Source organism: Carassius carassius, chromosome 29 (assembly GCF_963082965.1).
Source record: "Carassius carassius chromosome 29, fCarCar2.1, whole genome shotgun sequence".
In the NCBI taxonomy this organism is placed as follows: Eukaryota; Metazoa; Chordata; class Actinopteri; order Cypriniformes; family Cyprinidae; genus Carassius; species Carassius carassius.
Window position 1 is genome coordinate 15,541,210 of NC_081783.1, and position 17,683 is coordinate 15,558,892.

Below are 17,683 nucleotides of genomic sequence, written 5' to 3' on the forward strand. Positions count from 1 at the left end.
ACAAAGACAGTCAGTCAGACAGCACACATTGGTTGTAGTTGGTTACAGTAATGAATGTCACTAGGCTACATAGCTACTTTCATGTGATGGTTTGCAGAAACAATGTTTCTTCTGATTAAATTTAAATTTAGATGTGTTTATGTTGACACTTAAAATGCACATTCCTTTTCATGGAGCAAGTAAATGCACAAGAGAAGGAATGGGTCAGACAGGTCCGGGTGAAGAAACACATTAACACTTGTTTGACACCATCATTTTCAGATTTAACAACGCCTGTTTGTGCATAAAATGTGTGAGACTGTATGAAAAGCATGTTGTTCTGTGTCTGTAATAGTACATCTGCCTGCCTCCCATTACAAAATACCAAGATAAATCAAATGTATCATTCACAATATGCCTTATTTTTTTAATGACAGGCAGATGCATGATAGACGTATTTACAATATTGAAATATATCAAGAAAAATCACAACAGCAGACTCACGTAGGGGAAAAACAAAAGTAATTGACAAATGATCTCAGAAGAAGATCACTCATCCTAAATGAGTGTCACAAAACCTATTGAGCAGCCTACCAAGGCAGCATTTTAGGCATCACAGTCAGATTCAGAGTCAGATTGCACTCATCCAAACATGTAATGCACAAAAATGTTCCATGCATTCCTATAAATGTTGCATGCACCCTTAATGCCCAAAATATTCTACTCACCTATGTTTCAAAAAACATTCTGCACACACCTATGATACCCAAAAAACCCACATGCACCTGTAATACTCAATAATATTGTAGGCACCTGATGCACAAAAAATCTCCATTCATCTATGATTCCCAAAAATGCTGCACACACCTATGATGCCTAAGAAATTAGCTAAAAGGGTTACTTTTCCTTATGATGCTCATGTTGTACACACCCATGATACCAAAAAACACTTCATGGAACTGATGTATAAAAATGCTGCACACACCTATGATGCCCAAATATGCCACATACACCTGATGCACAAACATTTGTTGCACTATGATGCCCAGAAATAATGCTTGAAAATGCTTCACTACTTAAATGTTTTTTTCTTTATTGCATACACCTATGATAGAAAATAATGCTATATGCAATAATACACAAAAATGCTGCACACACCTATGATGCTCAAAAATCCTCAACTCACCAAAGATGCCCACACTTATGATGTGTAATAATTATTCTCAAAATGCTTCAATTATATATGACCATCAAAAATGCTGCAAACACCTATGATGCCTAATAATGTTTTCTAGGTAGACAACTCGCTATGTTTTGAGACACGGCTGATAGGTCAGTTCAAAGTGATGCTGAGCTTTGCATGTGCATCTCTGAAGAGAGCACTTACTTCTGCGTATTACACGCTCTGATTTGCAAATAACCATTACAAGACACCAACAAACCTAAAGTTGTCTCACAAACAAGTAACCTTAAAATCTTTCACTTCCAAAATCAAAAGTTCCGTTTCAGAGCTTTATTTATTAATGAATTTATTTTATTTTTAGTTTCTTTATGCAAAACGCATAAAACGCCCTCAAAGGAGGATAACAGAACGTAGACAATTATTATTATTATTATTATTTAATCATTATCCTGCAATACTTCCGCACTCAGACAGATCAATATCACCAGAGCGTCCGTCAAAGATCGCGAACGGGGGGAAAAACAACCAAAACATTTCCACTACAAGAGAGCTGCGCTGAGAACTATTATTATTAGAATTAATTTCAGCAGCATGTGAAACAAACACACTTCACAACAAACAGTAATGAGAGAGCGCACGAGGATGCCACGGTTGTTTATGTTCCTAAAGCTCCAGAGAATAATCAAAAAGATCAGAAATAGCCCGTGCCACAAGTTTCTCTCACACAGGGATGGGGACAGTGCGCAAACATCCAGGTCTAATGCGCACTGGGGTGGTACCGGGCAGGACATCTAGCGATGGGATGGAAGTGTAAATAGGTAAAGGCAGGCGCACGTACCTATGCTACTGGAGATATAAAGGCCGTTCGTCTGCAGAAAGATCGGCAGTGTGATTAGGATAGTAAATCCGGCCGCGAAATCCATGGCAGCTCCGAACTGCGCAGGTGAGAGAGACGGACTTTGGGATCCAGCGTGTTAAAGTTCCCTGCGCGACCAGCAACCGCCACGCCAGCAACAGCCGCCCGCAACTTACTGCAAAGTGCACTAGAAGAGAGCGCGTGTCTCTCTCTATTACTCTCTCTTCCTCCCTCTCTCTCACACACACACACACACACACACACACACACCCTCTCTCCTCACCGACTCTTATAGGTTTCTACCAACACCTGAATGCGCGCACAGACGCGTGCGCACGAGCGCTCCACGGTGCTGAGAGACAGAGGGATGCGGAATTATTTCACACAGCGCGTAAATATAAATATAGATTTTTCGCATTCTTTAGCATGTAAATCCAATTTAAAGACTTCAAAATACGTGTGTGAGCTAATGCTGAATTTTTACAATTCCGCTTCTTGACGTATATAACTTTTACAAGTGAAATGCTGCTTGTGTGAGGTTATTCTTCAAAACCTGCTCAAACTTTTTGCAAAGCTTCATCACATTCAGTCAAAGCACCATCAGCTGAGCAATAGCGCCCCCTTGAACACACACACAGACTCACTTATTCGATATTCACAGGTAGGCTCAAGTGCCACTTCAACACCAAACCAGAATTCATAGGCCTAAATATCATTAATATTTTCTTTTTTTATTTAAAGTGAAAGGACAACTGTGTCATCCACACAAGTGTATAAAATTTTACACACAATATTATAAATATCATATTTTATTATTAGCCTATCAAATGGTTGAGATGCCCACGATTAGCAAACCTTTTTTAATGGGTGATAGTTCACCAGGTAAAGATATATGATAAATAAAACATAATTAAAGTATTATTATACAAAAAGTAAATGAACTATTAAATGCCATGTAAAACATTACTTTCTTAAAAAAAAAAAAAAGAAGAAGAAATTTTAGTGAATCAAAATGCTTGAGAGGCCCTTTAAGGGATACGATAATAAAAAAAAAAATTAATAAATGCATAAATGCAAGCCAACAAACAAATAACACATTCATTCATTCATTCATTTTAAAATACCTGATTTCAGTATCACTGTAAAAAAAAAAAAAAAAAAAAAAAAAAAAGTTATTGAAGATTAAATATTGGATAAAAATATTGGATTGAACTTTATTTTAAGGTGACCTTGTTACAATGTTATTATACATTCAAATACTGAGTAATATTAATTTACTACATATACTTACTCTATGGTTAGGGTTAGGCTTAGGGTTTGGCTTAAGGTTACTTGCATGTAATTATGCATAATTTATTATTATCATTATAGTAAGTACATGTAACTTGTAACAAGGACATCTTAAAATAAAGTGTTACCAGTTTTAGTACAGTTTAGACGAAAATGTTATTTAAGTGCATTTAATGCTTTACTTGCTGTTTCTTTGTAATTATATTTCTGATTTCTACTGCATTTATAGCAAGAATAGAATTGTTCTGAACAGGCAGATAAGCAGATAGCCTTTAAGAGATGTGGACAGAGAATGTCCTTGGTAGGGTCAAACACATGGCATCCATTCGTTTGCATGTATTAACATACCTAATGAGCAATGGGACAGATTTGAATTTTGCTCTTGAAAGGTTAGACTCCAGAGCATCAGGTTTAGAGAGTGTCAAAATTAATCTGACATACTCATTAAAAAGCTGCCAGGCCCTATGAAAGTATGCTACAGTATTGATAGAAGTGCATGGAAACATAAGCTGTTATTGCATATTTGCAGACAAAAATGAATATATACACGTTTACCTTTATCTTCACCTGTACATCCACACAACAATATGGATGAAATCAGGTTTTTCATTATACTGGTGCAACTACTCTGTTTGGCATACGATTATTTGTTCTTATGATCTAAGCCACTTGACATATTAATAGACTGATTAAAGGAATAGTTTACCCCCCAAAAAGCTGAATTATTCCTGTAAGGGCAAATTGCCTCCACATTGCAACCCTTGACATTTGAAACAATATAATAACAAGATAGTGTTACATTCATGAAAAGTTTTAACAAGGTTTCAAGGCCAATTTAGAAGCAATGGTGTTTTTGACCCTGAGCAAATCCACCAGGTCAAAACGATCTTGTACACACTGTTAACACAAATAGCTGTGGAATATGCTGTGTACTCCTGAAACAAGGCAATTCCAAATCAATTTATTGTTATTAATATGTTTATTGTCTCATTACAGTCAAGAATGAGAACATAACAACAGAGGTAACTGATTCTAAATGGCCATGCTGATGTGAAACCCTGTTCATTCCACAGATATACAGAGAGGTCAGCACCAGTGTACAACAGTGTAATTATCAAGCACATAACTGTGGCAGTGAAATTCCCTTAATGCTGCACATTTTTATCAAACCCAGTTGGGAGAAGTACAAATGGAGGCTTTCTTCTGTGTGTTCACTCTAAGACAGGATATGTGTGTATCAGTGTGTATCATGTTTCCCCATAAAGAGATGCCTGATGGCTTGATGGTCAATATGTTTGATCTTTTCCTTCCCACTTTTCACCATTATTCCTCATAATCATCTGAACATCACAAAATGTATTTTTTTCCTTACATTGACTGCTCTATGTGAACATGCTATAGTAAAAAGCAGGGATTATTGGTAATTGTAAATGATCTTGCTCTTTCATTGCCTCATTGGTACAAGAGTAAGTGTTCAGAACTATCTGTGATTCTGTGCACATACTGTACATTGTCAAATGACTAAATCAATTAAACTGATTAATCAACATAATCAACGTCAATTGAATTAAATAGGAACATTTTTGTTTTTTATGGCAAGAACTATGACATTAATCAGATAAATCTGAAAAAAAGAGAAAAAAATCTTATAGAAGCACATTTCTCCTGTGGAAATGCGACTTTTTATCGCTCAATTCTCACAATTTTCTCTCTCTGTCCAGAGTTAACAACATTTGTTTGGTTTTGTCTTGTCTTGTCTTGTCTTTTGTCTTGTTTTGTCTTTTCTTGTCTTGTCTTGTTTTTTGTCTTGTCTTGTCTTTTGTTTTTTTGTCTTGTCTTGTCTTGTTTTTTGTTTTTGTCTTGTCTTGTTTTTTTGTCTTGTCTTGTCTTATTTTGTCTTGTCTTGTTTTTTGTTTTTTGTCTTGTCTTGTCTTTTGTTTTTTGTCTTGTCTTATCTTGTTTTGTTTTTTTGTCTTGTTTTTTGTCTTGTCTTGTTTTTTGTCTTGTCTTGTCTTGTCTTGTCTTTTCTTGTCTTGTCTTGTTTTTTGTCTTGTCTTGTCTTGTCTTGTGTGGTTTTTTGTTTTGTCTTGTCTTGATTTTTGTTTTGTTTTGTTTTTTGGTTGTGCCACAGACGATAGAATAAAGATGTTATTGAGACTTTTTATCCCATAATTTGTACGTTTGTTATCTAATCTATTTATTCAAAATTATTTTATTAATCCAGTGGCAGAAACATGCTTTTATAAAATCTAGACCATTCTTAGCAGCAGATAAAAATGCATATTTCATTTTCTTATTAATAAAAGTAATAAATCTAATGTGATGCATGCATATATTCATGTTACAAAGTGATAGCATATACAAGTAAATCAGTAATATATTTCTAAGTCAGAACCTCGAAGGATGCCCCAATTAAGCCTTGAACATTCAGAAAGTTTCAAAATTTCTGTTAAGCTTATTTTAGATAGGGAACACTTTCCAGACAGTGGACAACGGACAACGTTTTGAACACTGCACTGAGATCTAGAGGCAAAGAGATCTGTCAGGACAATAATGAGTCATTGACTATAACTAGTGCTGTGTCAGTATTATGATTAGGTATAAATCCTGTCTGGAGGAAGCAACCTTTGTTGTTCCTGTGGAATAGGTGCAGTTGCTGAGCAACAGCCCTCTCCAATACCTTGGAGACAAAAAATAAGTTCCGTATTGGGCGATAATGTGACAGATCACATGCAAAATCTTGTTTCTAAATGAAGGTTCAGTCTTTAAGGAAACTTTTGCCAGATTCCAATCAGTTTTTAATAATAGTTTGTTGTTGGAAAAAAACTGAGCAGATAAATAGATGAACATGTAATTAGTCCATTTTGGGGTAAAGGGGAAGAAAAATATAAATCATTAATAGTTTCATGACATTAAGTCATGTTTTGAAAAATACTGGAAATTAATTAAGCAACATGCATCCATTGTCAAATTTAGAAGAAAAAAAATTACTTTAAAATATATCTGGAGTATGTCCACTAACTGTCAAGCCACAGTTCTATCTGAAATCTTTATCCTGCATAGAAGAAGAAGAGTGTGGAGGACCTTGACCTGAGCATGAAACATATAGCGCTGACAGGTAGCAAATGAAGACAAATGAGATCTATAAAGCACGGACATAAAGAGAAGATTGTGGAAAGACTGTGTGCATGCATGTAGCATATAAACATATAAATCATATATCATAAATCATAATGCTGAGAAGAAAGCATATATATATGCTTTCTTCTCAGAGTTAAGATTTTCATTTCAAGCGAGGAGCAAAACTACAAAACAAAATAGAAGACCAACTGTCAGTGCCATGGAATGTCAACCATCAACACTGGAATGTTAATAATAGCCTTTTGAAATAGTTAACATATAGCATCTGTTCAATCTTTACACATGCCGTGGTTAATCCAAGAACAATCCTAGGGTAATTGGATACTTCATGCCATTAGTATTTTTAGACCTGAACATTTCAATAACGGTTACATTTCTGCCACATGGGAATGATCCAGGCTGCTGCATCCTTGTTAAGGAACAGCATTAGACTTTAATTAGTGAGCTCACCATTCCTTAGAAGATCACAAGTCAAGCCGAGCCGAAGATTTTGACTGCATGTCCTGGCTTTGAACACCAGCAAAGATGATCTGATCTCGCTTACTTCAAATAATAGGCTCATTCCCCTCGGTAGAAGGTCAGCTTTTTTTAAATCATCAGTTAAAAACTGCATTTTGTATTTACTTGCCTTATCTTTGTGATATAAAATTTTTATTAATGATTGAAACTTTTAAGTGTGACAAATATGCAAAAACAATAGGCAAAAACCTTTTCACGGCACTGTATATACAGTACAATATACAGCTCTGCTCAGATCATAAGCCCACTGTCTATGCAACCATTTTACTTCCAATGTCAACTAAAGCCTTCAAAAATGTTACAGGCCTATTATGCAATATGATACAAAAAGCATTTATGAATAGTTAATGACTGACTAAAAATAATCACCTAAAGTCTTTTACTGAATGGGGAGCCACCCACTGAATTCTCCCTATGCAATAGGTATATATGGACGATTCAGGGTCTCAGAAGTCCATAGCTCTGATCCATAGCACTGGAGCACTTCTGCGCCACCACATTTTAATTTGATTCTAATCTTCTCTGTTCCACAGGAACCATAACATGTAATTAAACTTTACAGAATTGCCCTGCAGCTCAGGCAAAATCGCATACAGAAGCCCCCTCAAAGACCGGCACAATCAAAAACACCCACCAGCAAAGTCCTATATGTACATGTCACATATACTGTACCTCTACCACACAAACATGTGTTGTACTTGAATAACAAAATCTATGAAAAATAAAAGAATGTAAACTATGAAAAGAATGAATTTCATCATATATTTACCTTTAATAAAATTATTTTATTTGACATCACTTACAGTAAGGCTGGCTAGGAGCATAGTTGTAGTTACAATCACAGTTGCCACGGAAACTGGTTCTTAGAGCATTAACAAAGTTTTATAACATAAAAAAATCAGTGGAGAAGAATATTATTATTCCCACCAAAGTCTTTTACCAATGTACTTGTTTAATTTTTATTAATTAGGCAAAATCATTTTCTCATTTTACTTTACTACAAAGCAAACACAGCAAAGCAATAGCCATTTGATGTCCAGAAATGTTTTGAGTTCTCTCTATTGTCTTAATAATTGTCCCCCTTTTTGAATTTCATTTTGTTCACCAACTCTTGTAGTCAGCAAATAATCTAAATAGCCTATCTTACATCTTTACATACACAATCTTATAACAGTAGCAGTATGATTAAGTTATGCCACAATATAAACCCTTGACAAATAAGCAGTGTTTTCCAGTTTGAAATAGTGTAATTCATATTTCTTAAAAAGTCTTCTTTTCTTTTCTTTTTTCCCACAGTGCATGACAAAAGTCTACTCAAGTACTCAATGAACTGCCCTCACGAAAAGCAAAAGTCACAATGGCACAGCACCACAAGAGCACAGTGACTTTTGCAAGAACATGGAGGCCATTCAACATCGCCAATGCAGGTGGCAAAGAAAAAGCCCTGAATCTCTCTTGACCATTTCAAACCATCTCCACATGTTGCCTCTTCACAGCGGGTTCAAGCCAACAGACATCCGTCAATACTCTCCTGTGCATTCTGGAGCAGAGGCAGTCCTTTGAGACCATTCCTCTGTCTATCCTTCCTCCTGACCTATTTTTCCTTGATTGATTTTCTTTATTCCTTCCTTCCTGTTGTTTTGCTTTTGGCTGGGTCTCCATCACTTTTCAGACGTATTTTATGATTTTGGAGGGGACGGCAGCTATTTGACAAAATATTTGTTTTGGGTTGATTTGTCAACTTGGATATCTGTAAGCAAACTGAGAGATAAATTACACAGGATTGTGAAATAATTAAATCTTGACCAGTGTTGCTGCTAAATGTTATGAAAGAAAGGTTATTACCACATAGGCTTATTTGTGATTTAAGGAAACATTTTTTGCAGTTATTTAATTTTTTTTCTAAATTGTACCATTTATATTATACTTTACAATAAAATGTTATCAACTAACAAAACTGTTCAAATTTCAGGATCAGGAAAATTTCTGAAGGACCATGTGGCACTGAAAACGGGAGTATTGCTGCTAAATATTCAGCTTTGCCATCACATGTAATGAAAAGATGCATGCATGATAATTTAAAATAATTGTAAGTCAAAGTTGGAGTACAAGACTTCCCAAAATGATTACCAACTGCTGAAGTATGTAAAAATATTGCTGCTGTTTAATCTCGATGAATTTCTACAGCATAGCTAAGCAGTTGTGCTGTGAGACTGAAGACGTGTTAATCCATTTTTTTTATATATAACTTTTTCCCACATTTTGCAAACGCAGTCCATCTGTGTCTCTCACTCTCCCTTTGCCACCAATGCTTGTTTTGCCAGAACTCCTCATACTCTCATATCCCTTTACACACATACACACACATACATCCGCCCACACACTCTTGGACAGACTCACTCTCACAACAATTCCTATTTGTTCCGGTCTCAGAGGTAAACATATATTCACTTGTGATGACCTTGTGTGACCTCATTGACAAAATCATCTGTTTAAACCAATATAGAAATCATAAAAACTAGCATGACAGATGATTAGCTTGCAGAAAATATATAAGTGGATATGTGGGGAGCACACATGAAAAGCACAGAGAGACAAAGCACAATATCCTGAACATTTAAAAAAAACAAAAATACATTGAATCTTGGAGTAACTTCTTAAAGCTCTTTCTATATCTTGAGTCAGCAATCCTTTGCCGTGTTAAATAATAAAAATAATAAATAAATGAAAAGGAAATAAAATATGAACCAATATGTTAGACTTCATTAATTAAATCATTAATTAAAGTAAACTAAGAAAAAGTATTTGCATTGATTGACTTCTGATCACTGTAAAGTCAAAAATGTGAATGTGTCACTCTGTATAGTCTCTGTTTCCCTGGGTGCCCACTAGTGGGCTCACTTCCCCTTAGGCACTTCACCGTAGGCACTAGAATTCCTCTAGTCTGGTCCTGTCTTCACAGTAATTGCACTCCTGTTAATTGCACCAGGTGCAGTCACTTGATTGTCATTAGCCTCCTTATAAATACCTGTCCTTCCCTGTTGTTTGTATGGAGTCCTTACCCTTCGTGTCATCAGCCTTCTCGTCATCCGAGATTCCCCTTCGTCTTCTCGTCTTCCGAGATTCACCCTGACCTCTCGTCTTCCGAGTTCCTTCCTGTTCCTTCCTTTGTTTATTTGTTTCGTTTGTTTTTGGACTGTCTGTTTTGGCTTTGACCTCTGCTTGTTTGACCACGAATTGGATTACCCTGTATTAATAAATACCAGCGATTGGATCTCTACTCTCTCCTGTGTCTCTCTGGTACGCGAATCGTCACAGAAGGACTCCATCCACACAGAGATCCAGCGGTATGTCTATTCCAATTTCCTCCCCAGCCAAAAAGCGGGAGAGGAATGGCTTTGAGGGTACTCGCCTGGTCGTGTTTCGTGGGACCAGGGGAGGTCGCTCAGGAGTGAGTGGTCGAGAGGAGGTCCGACATCACTCTCCCATATGGCACACCGGAGACCCTGAGTTCGGTTGGGAACCGCCGTCTCACCAGTGTGGACGGACAGGGGAAAGAAGGCGCAAGTCTGCCGAGTCAGCGCCACTGCACAAGATGGCCGCCATTCCAGTGCCGCTGCACAAGATGGCCGCCACCCCAGCGCCGCTGCGCAGAATGGCTGCCGACCCAGCACCATTGCACAGAATGGCCGCCAACCCAGCACCACGAGACAAGATGGAAGCCAACCCAACACCACAGCACAAGATGGCCGCCAGTTCAGCGCCACGAGGCAAGATGGTAGCCAGCCCAGCTCCACAGCACAAGATGGCCGTCAGCCAAGCGCCACGAGGCAAGATGGATGCCAGCTCAGCGCCAACGCCCAAGATGGCCGCTGAGACGTTTTTGGATTATTTCTCCATGCTGTCAAAGATCCTAGAGATTCCCAAGACTGTTCACATCACGTCTGCTGAGCCAGCACCACAGTACAAGATGGCCACCAACCCAGCGCCACTGCGCAAGATGGCCGCTAGCCCGGAGCCACTGCAGAGGATGGCAGCTACAGTGGGCTTTCCTGAGTTGAGTCAGGTTCCCGTTGACCCTCCAGAGTTGAGTCAGGTTCCGATTGATCTTCCAGAGTCGATTCATGTTCCCGTTGACCCTCCAGAGTTGAGTCAGGTTCCCGTTGACCCTCCAGAGTTGAGTCAGGTTCCCGTTGACCCTCCAGAGTTGAGTCAGGTTCCAGTGGACCAGCCAGAGTCGAGTCAGGTTCCTGTTGACCATCCAGAGTCGAGTCACGTTCCAGTTGATCCTCCAGAATCAAGTCAGATTCCTGTTGACCTTCCAGAGTCGAATCAGGTGCCCTTTGACTTTCCAGAGTTGAGTCAGGGTCCGGTTGACCCTCCAGAGTCGAGTCAGGTGCTCGTGGACCGTCGACCGTCGACCTTCCAGAGTCAGGGTTAGTCACCATCGACTTTCCAGAGTCAGGGTCAGTCACCGTTGACCTTTCAGAGTCAGGGTTAGTTCCTGTTGACCTTCCAGAGTCGAGTCAGGTGCTCGTGGACCCTCCAGAGTCGAGTCAGGTGTTCAGGAACCCTCCAGAGTCAGGGTTAGTCACCGTTGACCTTCCAGAGTTAGGCCAAGTCACTGGTGATCTTCAGGGACAGAGCCAAGTCACTGGTGATCTTCAGGGACAGAGTCAAGTAGAGTCAAGTCACTGGTGATCTTCAGGGACCGAGTCAAGTCACTGGTGATCTTCAGGGACCGAGTCTAGTCACTGGTGATCTTCAGGGACCGAGTCAAGTCACCGGTGATCTTCAGGGACAGAGTCAAGTCACCGGTGATCTTCAAGGACAGAGTCAAGTCACCGTTGATCTTCAAAGACAGAGTCAAGTCACCGGTGATCTTCAAGGACAGAGTCAAGTCACCGGGGTTCTTCATGGGAGAATTCAAGGCACCAATAGTCTTCATGAGCAGAGTCAAGTTAGCACCGATCTTCTGGAATCCAGTATAAACACCATGGGATTACCAGAGTTTCGTCACTTCTCTGTGGAACTACCCGAGCCTCTCCACGGCTCTGATGAAATACCAGAGTCTCTCTTCGCCTCTGCGGAACTTCCAGAGAATTATCAAGTCTCAGTCGAACTCCCTGAGCACCCGACTGTTCCTGTTGTGGCCACGGAGGCTACCCCTAACATGTTCTTGTTCTATGTTTCAGACTTGCCCAACCAGACTCGTCCTCCTGCTGGTCCGGCCGCATAAGTTGTGGTGGTCTTCTGCTCTGCCCTGGGGACTTTCGGGCTCTACCACAAGGATGGGGTGGTCTTCTGCTCCGCCCTGGGGGGCTTCCGCCCTGACCACACGGTTGTGGTGGTCTTCTGTTCCACCCTGGGAGGCATCTGTCCCGACCACACGGACATGGTGGTCTTCTGCTCCACCCTGGGGAGCGTCCATCCTGACCACATGGGGGTGGTGGTCTTCTGCTCCGCCCTGGGGGGTTTTGGCCTCAACCACAAGGATGTAGTGGTCTTCTGCTCCACCCTGGTGGGCGTCACGTGATGTCCTTCATGGACTTTTATGTTTTTGTTTTTTTGTTTTTTTTTCTGTCTGTCTTCCTCCTATGGACCTGGCCCTCCGTCCCTCCCCCTGATCCTCCGCCGGTCCACCTCCCTCCTGGGTTCTAGTCTGTGTCTGACGTTCCGTTTCCCTCTAAGGACCTGGCCCTCCATCCCTCCCCCTGATCCTCCGCCGGTCCACCACCCTCCTGGACTCCTTGTTTTGTGTTGCACTCCTCTTGTCTCTGTTTTACCATTTTATCTGGCCCTCCGTCCCTCCCCCTAGTCCTCCGCCGCTCCACCTCCCTCCTGGTCTCTTTGTCTGTTTGGTTTTCCCTTGGGTTCGGGTGGAGCATCTGGCAGCTGCTCCGTGGAGGAGGGGGTAATGTCACGCTGTCTAGTCTCTGTTTCCCTGGGTGCCCACTAGTGGGCTCACTTCCCCTTAGGCACTTCACCGTAGGCAATAGAATTCCTCTAGTCTGGTCCTGTCTTCACAGTAATTGCACTCCTGTTAATTGCACTAGGTGCAGTCACTTGATTGTCATTAGCCTCCTTATAAATACCTGTCCTTCCCTGTTGTTTGTATGGAGTCCTTACCCTTCGTGTCATCAGCCTTCTCGTCATCCGAGATTCCCCTTCGTCTTCTGGTCTTCCGAGATTCACCCTGACCTCTCGTCTTCCGAGTTCCTTCCTGTTCATTCCTTTGTTTATTTGTTTTGTTTGTTTTTGGACTGTCTGTTTTGGCTTTGACCTCTGCTTGTTTGACCACGAATTGGATTACCCTGTATTAATAAATACCAGCGATTGGATCTCTACTCTCTCCTGTGTCTCTCTGGTGCGCGAATCGTCACAGAATGTTACTTCAACCACTTATGTTTATATTGGTACACCTGTTTCTAACCAAATTTCAATTGGAAGAATTACCTGATGTTTATTTTTTTCATTATAATGTAATCCCTTTTTATTTTCTTAACAACAAGTGCTTTCATTTAATTTAATGTCTCTCCACTTAAAGCATTGCATTGCTGTGCCAAGATTCTCTCACTGCTGGCAAACAATGTTGCCAGTAAATGAAAACATGAGACATTATCAACAACAAAGCTTACATTATATGCACAGAAATGCAGTTTTTCTTCCCTTTAAATGAATGGATGTATTTAAACAAAGTACTCTGTTGTTGCCAGTGTATCCTCTCAATGGACAGCTGATCCATTAAAAAGGATTTTGCTAGTGTAGAAACTGGCATGACTGTTGACAGTGAACATCAGGGTATTGTTGCAAGCTGCACTTTTTGAATCAGAGGCCAAGACAAACAGAATACACAAACTTGCTCTGAATGAATAGTTCACTTATGAGTGTGCCTGCTGCATGTATGCACCTGAACGTTTGCTTCCTCATATGTGAAAGACTGATGACTTTGTGTCTTAGGTGACCAACATCAATATTTTGAATGTTGTGCAGTCATTTGTGTAGCAATAGCTATATATCTAGAGAAATCTGAGGAAACTGAATCTGTTTTTAAGTCTGAAGTCACATTTAAGTGGTGTTTTAGAAGCAAAGCGTTTTCTTCTTCATAATTTGGTTTAGAAACCATTTTCACTCAGAAATTTACAGTAAATTTTACAAAAAAAAATGTTTTATATTTTTTTTTTCTTGGACTGGGAAAACAATCTAGCAACCTTCTAAGGAACTACATAGCTAAGTATATAAAAATATGGTGATGGGTTTGTTTCAAACTATGTCAAACTATAACATTCCTTCACTTCTCGTAGATTGAGAAAAACTGAAAAATCTAGTTGAAGCCTATTAGAATGTAAGGTTAAGTAGGGAAGTGGGAAGCAAACAATGCACTCTAAGTATTCTGCAAATGAGGCTCTATGATATTATGTTTCTGGAACAAAAAAAAAACAAAAAAAAAAAATCTTGACTATGATCCATCTCATTCCTGGAAACCTGTGGGAAATTTCAATTTGCTGTCATCTCTCACAAAGCTGTGAACGCAATGCTAATATTGAAGATTACATACTGTTTACTTATTCTTTTATCTGTTTTCCAAAAGACAACAAACCGCAAGGTGCAAGTGTCTTACCCTCCCACTCATCCAAGAGATGCTCTCAGCGTTTCTCTCCAAATCTGAATATTAGAGCCCACACAATGTCTAGCACAAGCAAGCTGACAATATGAATAAAAGTCAAAGGCTAAAGTGACCAAAAATAATGTAAAAAAGACAAAGAAATCTATCAAAGGAAATTCTAAAGTACATGGAATAATTAGGAATTGTTTGAAAAATGAAGAAATATGCAATATTGCACCATAACAGAAATTGCAGTGCCGCTAGTAGCAGTAGTAGTACTGCTGTTGTTTTTATCATTATTCTAAATCCAACACCCACCTTGCACACACAAACTGACTAAATCTCAATCTGACATCCATATACTGCAACATGTGAGACTTCTTTTTCTCCCTAAGGCTGTTGGATTGTGGACTCAGAACGCATGAACCAAAACATGATCTGAATTCTGGCTGGTAAAATGTGTGATTGAATAAAATGTCCTGACACTAGTCTCTCTGACTGTCAGACTGGATTCTCCCTCCCTATGAAGTGTGGTTTATAGCCTCAAGCCAAAAGTAGGTGATTATTCTAGCCAGAGAGAAGCAAAACCCAAAGGCTTCCAATGTCATAGAAAGTTCAGACATTTGGCAATGAAGTCTGTGAATTTTAATTGCTAAACAGGAAGAGTTCTGCCCTTATTGACAGGAAAATGGGAACGAATGCAACATTAAAGACAGGTGTAAACGAATAGAAATATTTAAAATACCAAATAATATAAATATTTTAATAATAGTAGTAGCATTACCTTTTAATATATTACACAGTAAATGTTAGCTGTTTAATATAGTTTATATTTTCAAATATTTACCCAAAATATTGGACGATAAAATGATGACATCTTTAAATTCCATTGATTTAAAAAAGGCCATTTCTAGAGACATATATATATATATATATATATATATATATATATATATATATATATATATATATATATATATATATATATACACTCACTGGCCACTTTATTAGGTACACCTTGCTAGTACTGGGTTGGACCCCCTTTTGTCTTCAGAACCGCCTTAATTCTTCGTGGCATAGATTGAAAAAGGTGTTGGAGATTTTGGTCCATATTGACATGATAGCATCACGCAGTTGCTGCAGATTTGTCAGCTGCACATCCATGATGAGAATCTCCCATTCCACCACATCCCAAATCTGCTCTATTTTACTAAGATCATGTGATTGTGGAGGCCATTTGAGTAAAGTGAACTCATTGTCATGTTCAAGAAACCAGTCTGAGATGACTTGAGCTTTGTGACATGGTGCATTATCCAGATGGAAGTAGCCATCAGAAGATGGGTACACTGTAGTCATAAAGGGATGGACATGGCCAGTAACAATACTCAGGTTGGCTGTGGCGTTTTAAATGATGCTCAATTGGTGCTAAGGGGCCAAAAGTGTGCCAAGAAAATACCCCCCACACCATTACACCACCATCACCAGCCTGAACCGTTGAGACAAAGCAGGATGGATCCATTATTTCATGTTCTTTTCACCAAATTCTGACCCTACCATCTGAATATCACAGCAGAAATCGAGACTCATCAGATCAGGCAACATTTTTACAATCTTCTGTTGTCCAATTTTGGTGGGCCTGTGCGAATCGTAGCCTCTGTTTACTGTTCTTAGCTGACAGGAGCATTGTGCATTCGGTATTATGCATAACTTGGTTGTAACGAGTGGTTATTTGAGTTACTATCTCCTTTCTATTATCTCTAACCAGTCTGCCCATTCTCCTCTGAGCTCTGACATCAACAAGGCATTGCAAACGACTGTGGAACAACAACATGCTTTTAAAAACCTTGAAACATTTTTTTTATTATTGATCCACCTCTGATCTCAGTTCTTTTGTCTGTCTGATGATCTGCTTAAAAGCTCTATCCATCACATATTGCCATCACAGTCAACAGCTGCCCAGACATCTACCTGTTAGATAACAGCCCAGGTAGAGCGAGACAAGCAACACGGATGAAGGACCAAGATGCTCCATTTGTGGCCTTATCAAAGATCAGCAAAGTTTAAAAGGTCGTTTATGCTATGTTCTCATCCTCTCTGGTTCTGACACTTGGCATTTCACTGATCTTCCACTCTAATTAAAAGAAGAGGAGAGGGAGCAGGAAAGAAAAAAAAAAACAAGAGAAACAGTTGCCAAGGAATCCATCAGTCTATGAAAGCCTGCAGTCTCAGGAATGAACATTCCTCGCAGACTCTAGAAACATAATTAGGAACTCTAGATACATCGCATCACCAAGTAATTAAATGTTTTTCGGTTCTGTCTTTGGGGCATCAACAAGCGAGGGGAAAAAAAAGAGGTAAACACTGTGCCATGTACTTTACCACTGGCAAGAGTGAATGAAACAAACTAGACCTAAATATAATGACATGGCAACTTTTAAATACCCCAAAAACACAAAGCTCTTTTCCTTAAAGGGAGAGGTTAATTCTCTCATCATTTACTCAGCCTCATGTCGTTCCAAACCTCTATTCATTTAATTTTTTAAAAGAAGTCCATTGTATTTTTTGTCAATGGGATCCAAAATGGTTTGGTTACCAACATTCTGCAACATAACTTATTAATGTTCCATTGAAGATAGAAAGTCATACAGGTTTGGGACAACATGAAGATGAATAAATGATGGGAGAATTGTCATTTTAGAGTGGACTACTGTATATAACCGTATGACCTGACTTTCTTTTGTCTAGGGGATATAAAATAAAATATTTTGAAAAATGTATCTAAAGGGGATGACAGAACTCTGTGTGTGGGCTTTGAATTCAGACAGAAATGTGCAAGTGAAATTTGGCTGTATACCTCTCATCAGCATAAACTTCTTTTGCATGTCCAGACATTCCCGGTGGTCCTGTTCCTCCATATAACTGAGTGGTATGTGCAGCAGATTGGGCAGCTGCTGATCTTAGATTGCCAGATGCCAGCTGGTGCTCATTCTCCCATTTAAACGTATACATCCTTTCTCCGTGGACCCTTCGCCTGGCCCGTTCACCCTCCCAGTTCACTGTGCTCAGGGTGTACACAACACTGACCATCTGTGGACGGCTCTATCTCAAG

General features: G+C 39.4%; 1 protein-coding gene across 3 annotated transcripts in view; it reads right to left on the minus strand.

Annotated features, from left to right (window-relative positions):
• The window catches only part of LOC132109715 (A disintegrin and metalloproteinase with thrombospondin motifs 2-like), a 137,050-nt gene extending 134,744 nt beyond the window's left edge, over positions 1 to 2,306 (minus strand). For 2 of the 3 annotated variants that reach the window (XM_059516020.1, XM_059516018.1), the window contains exon 1: positions 2,001 to 2,306. In XM_059516020.1, the coding sequence (XP_059372003.1) occupies positions 2,001 to 2,085 (85 nt within the window). In that variant the 5' untranslated portion in view covers positions 2,086 to 2,306. The remainder of the gene's footprint in view (positions 1 to 2,000) is intronic. The other variant, XM_059516019.1, reaches the window with a different exon arrangement.
• Positions 2,307 to 17,683: the final 15,377 nt, after the last annotated feature.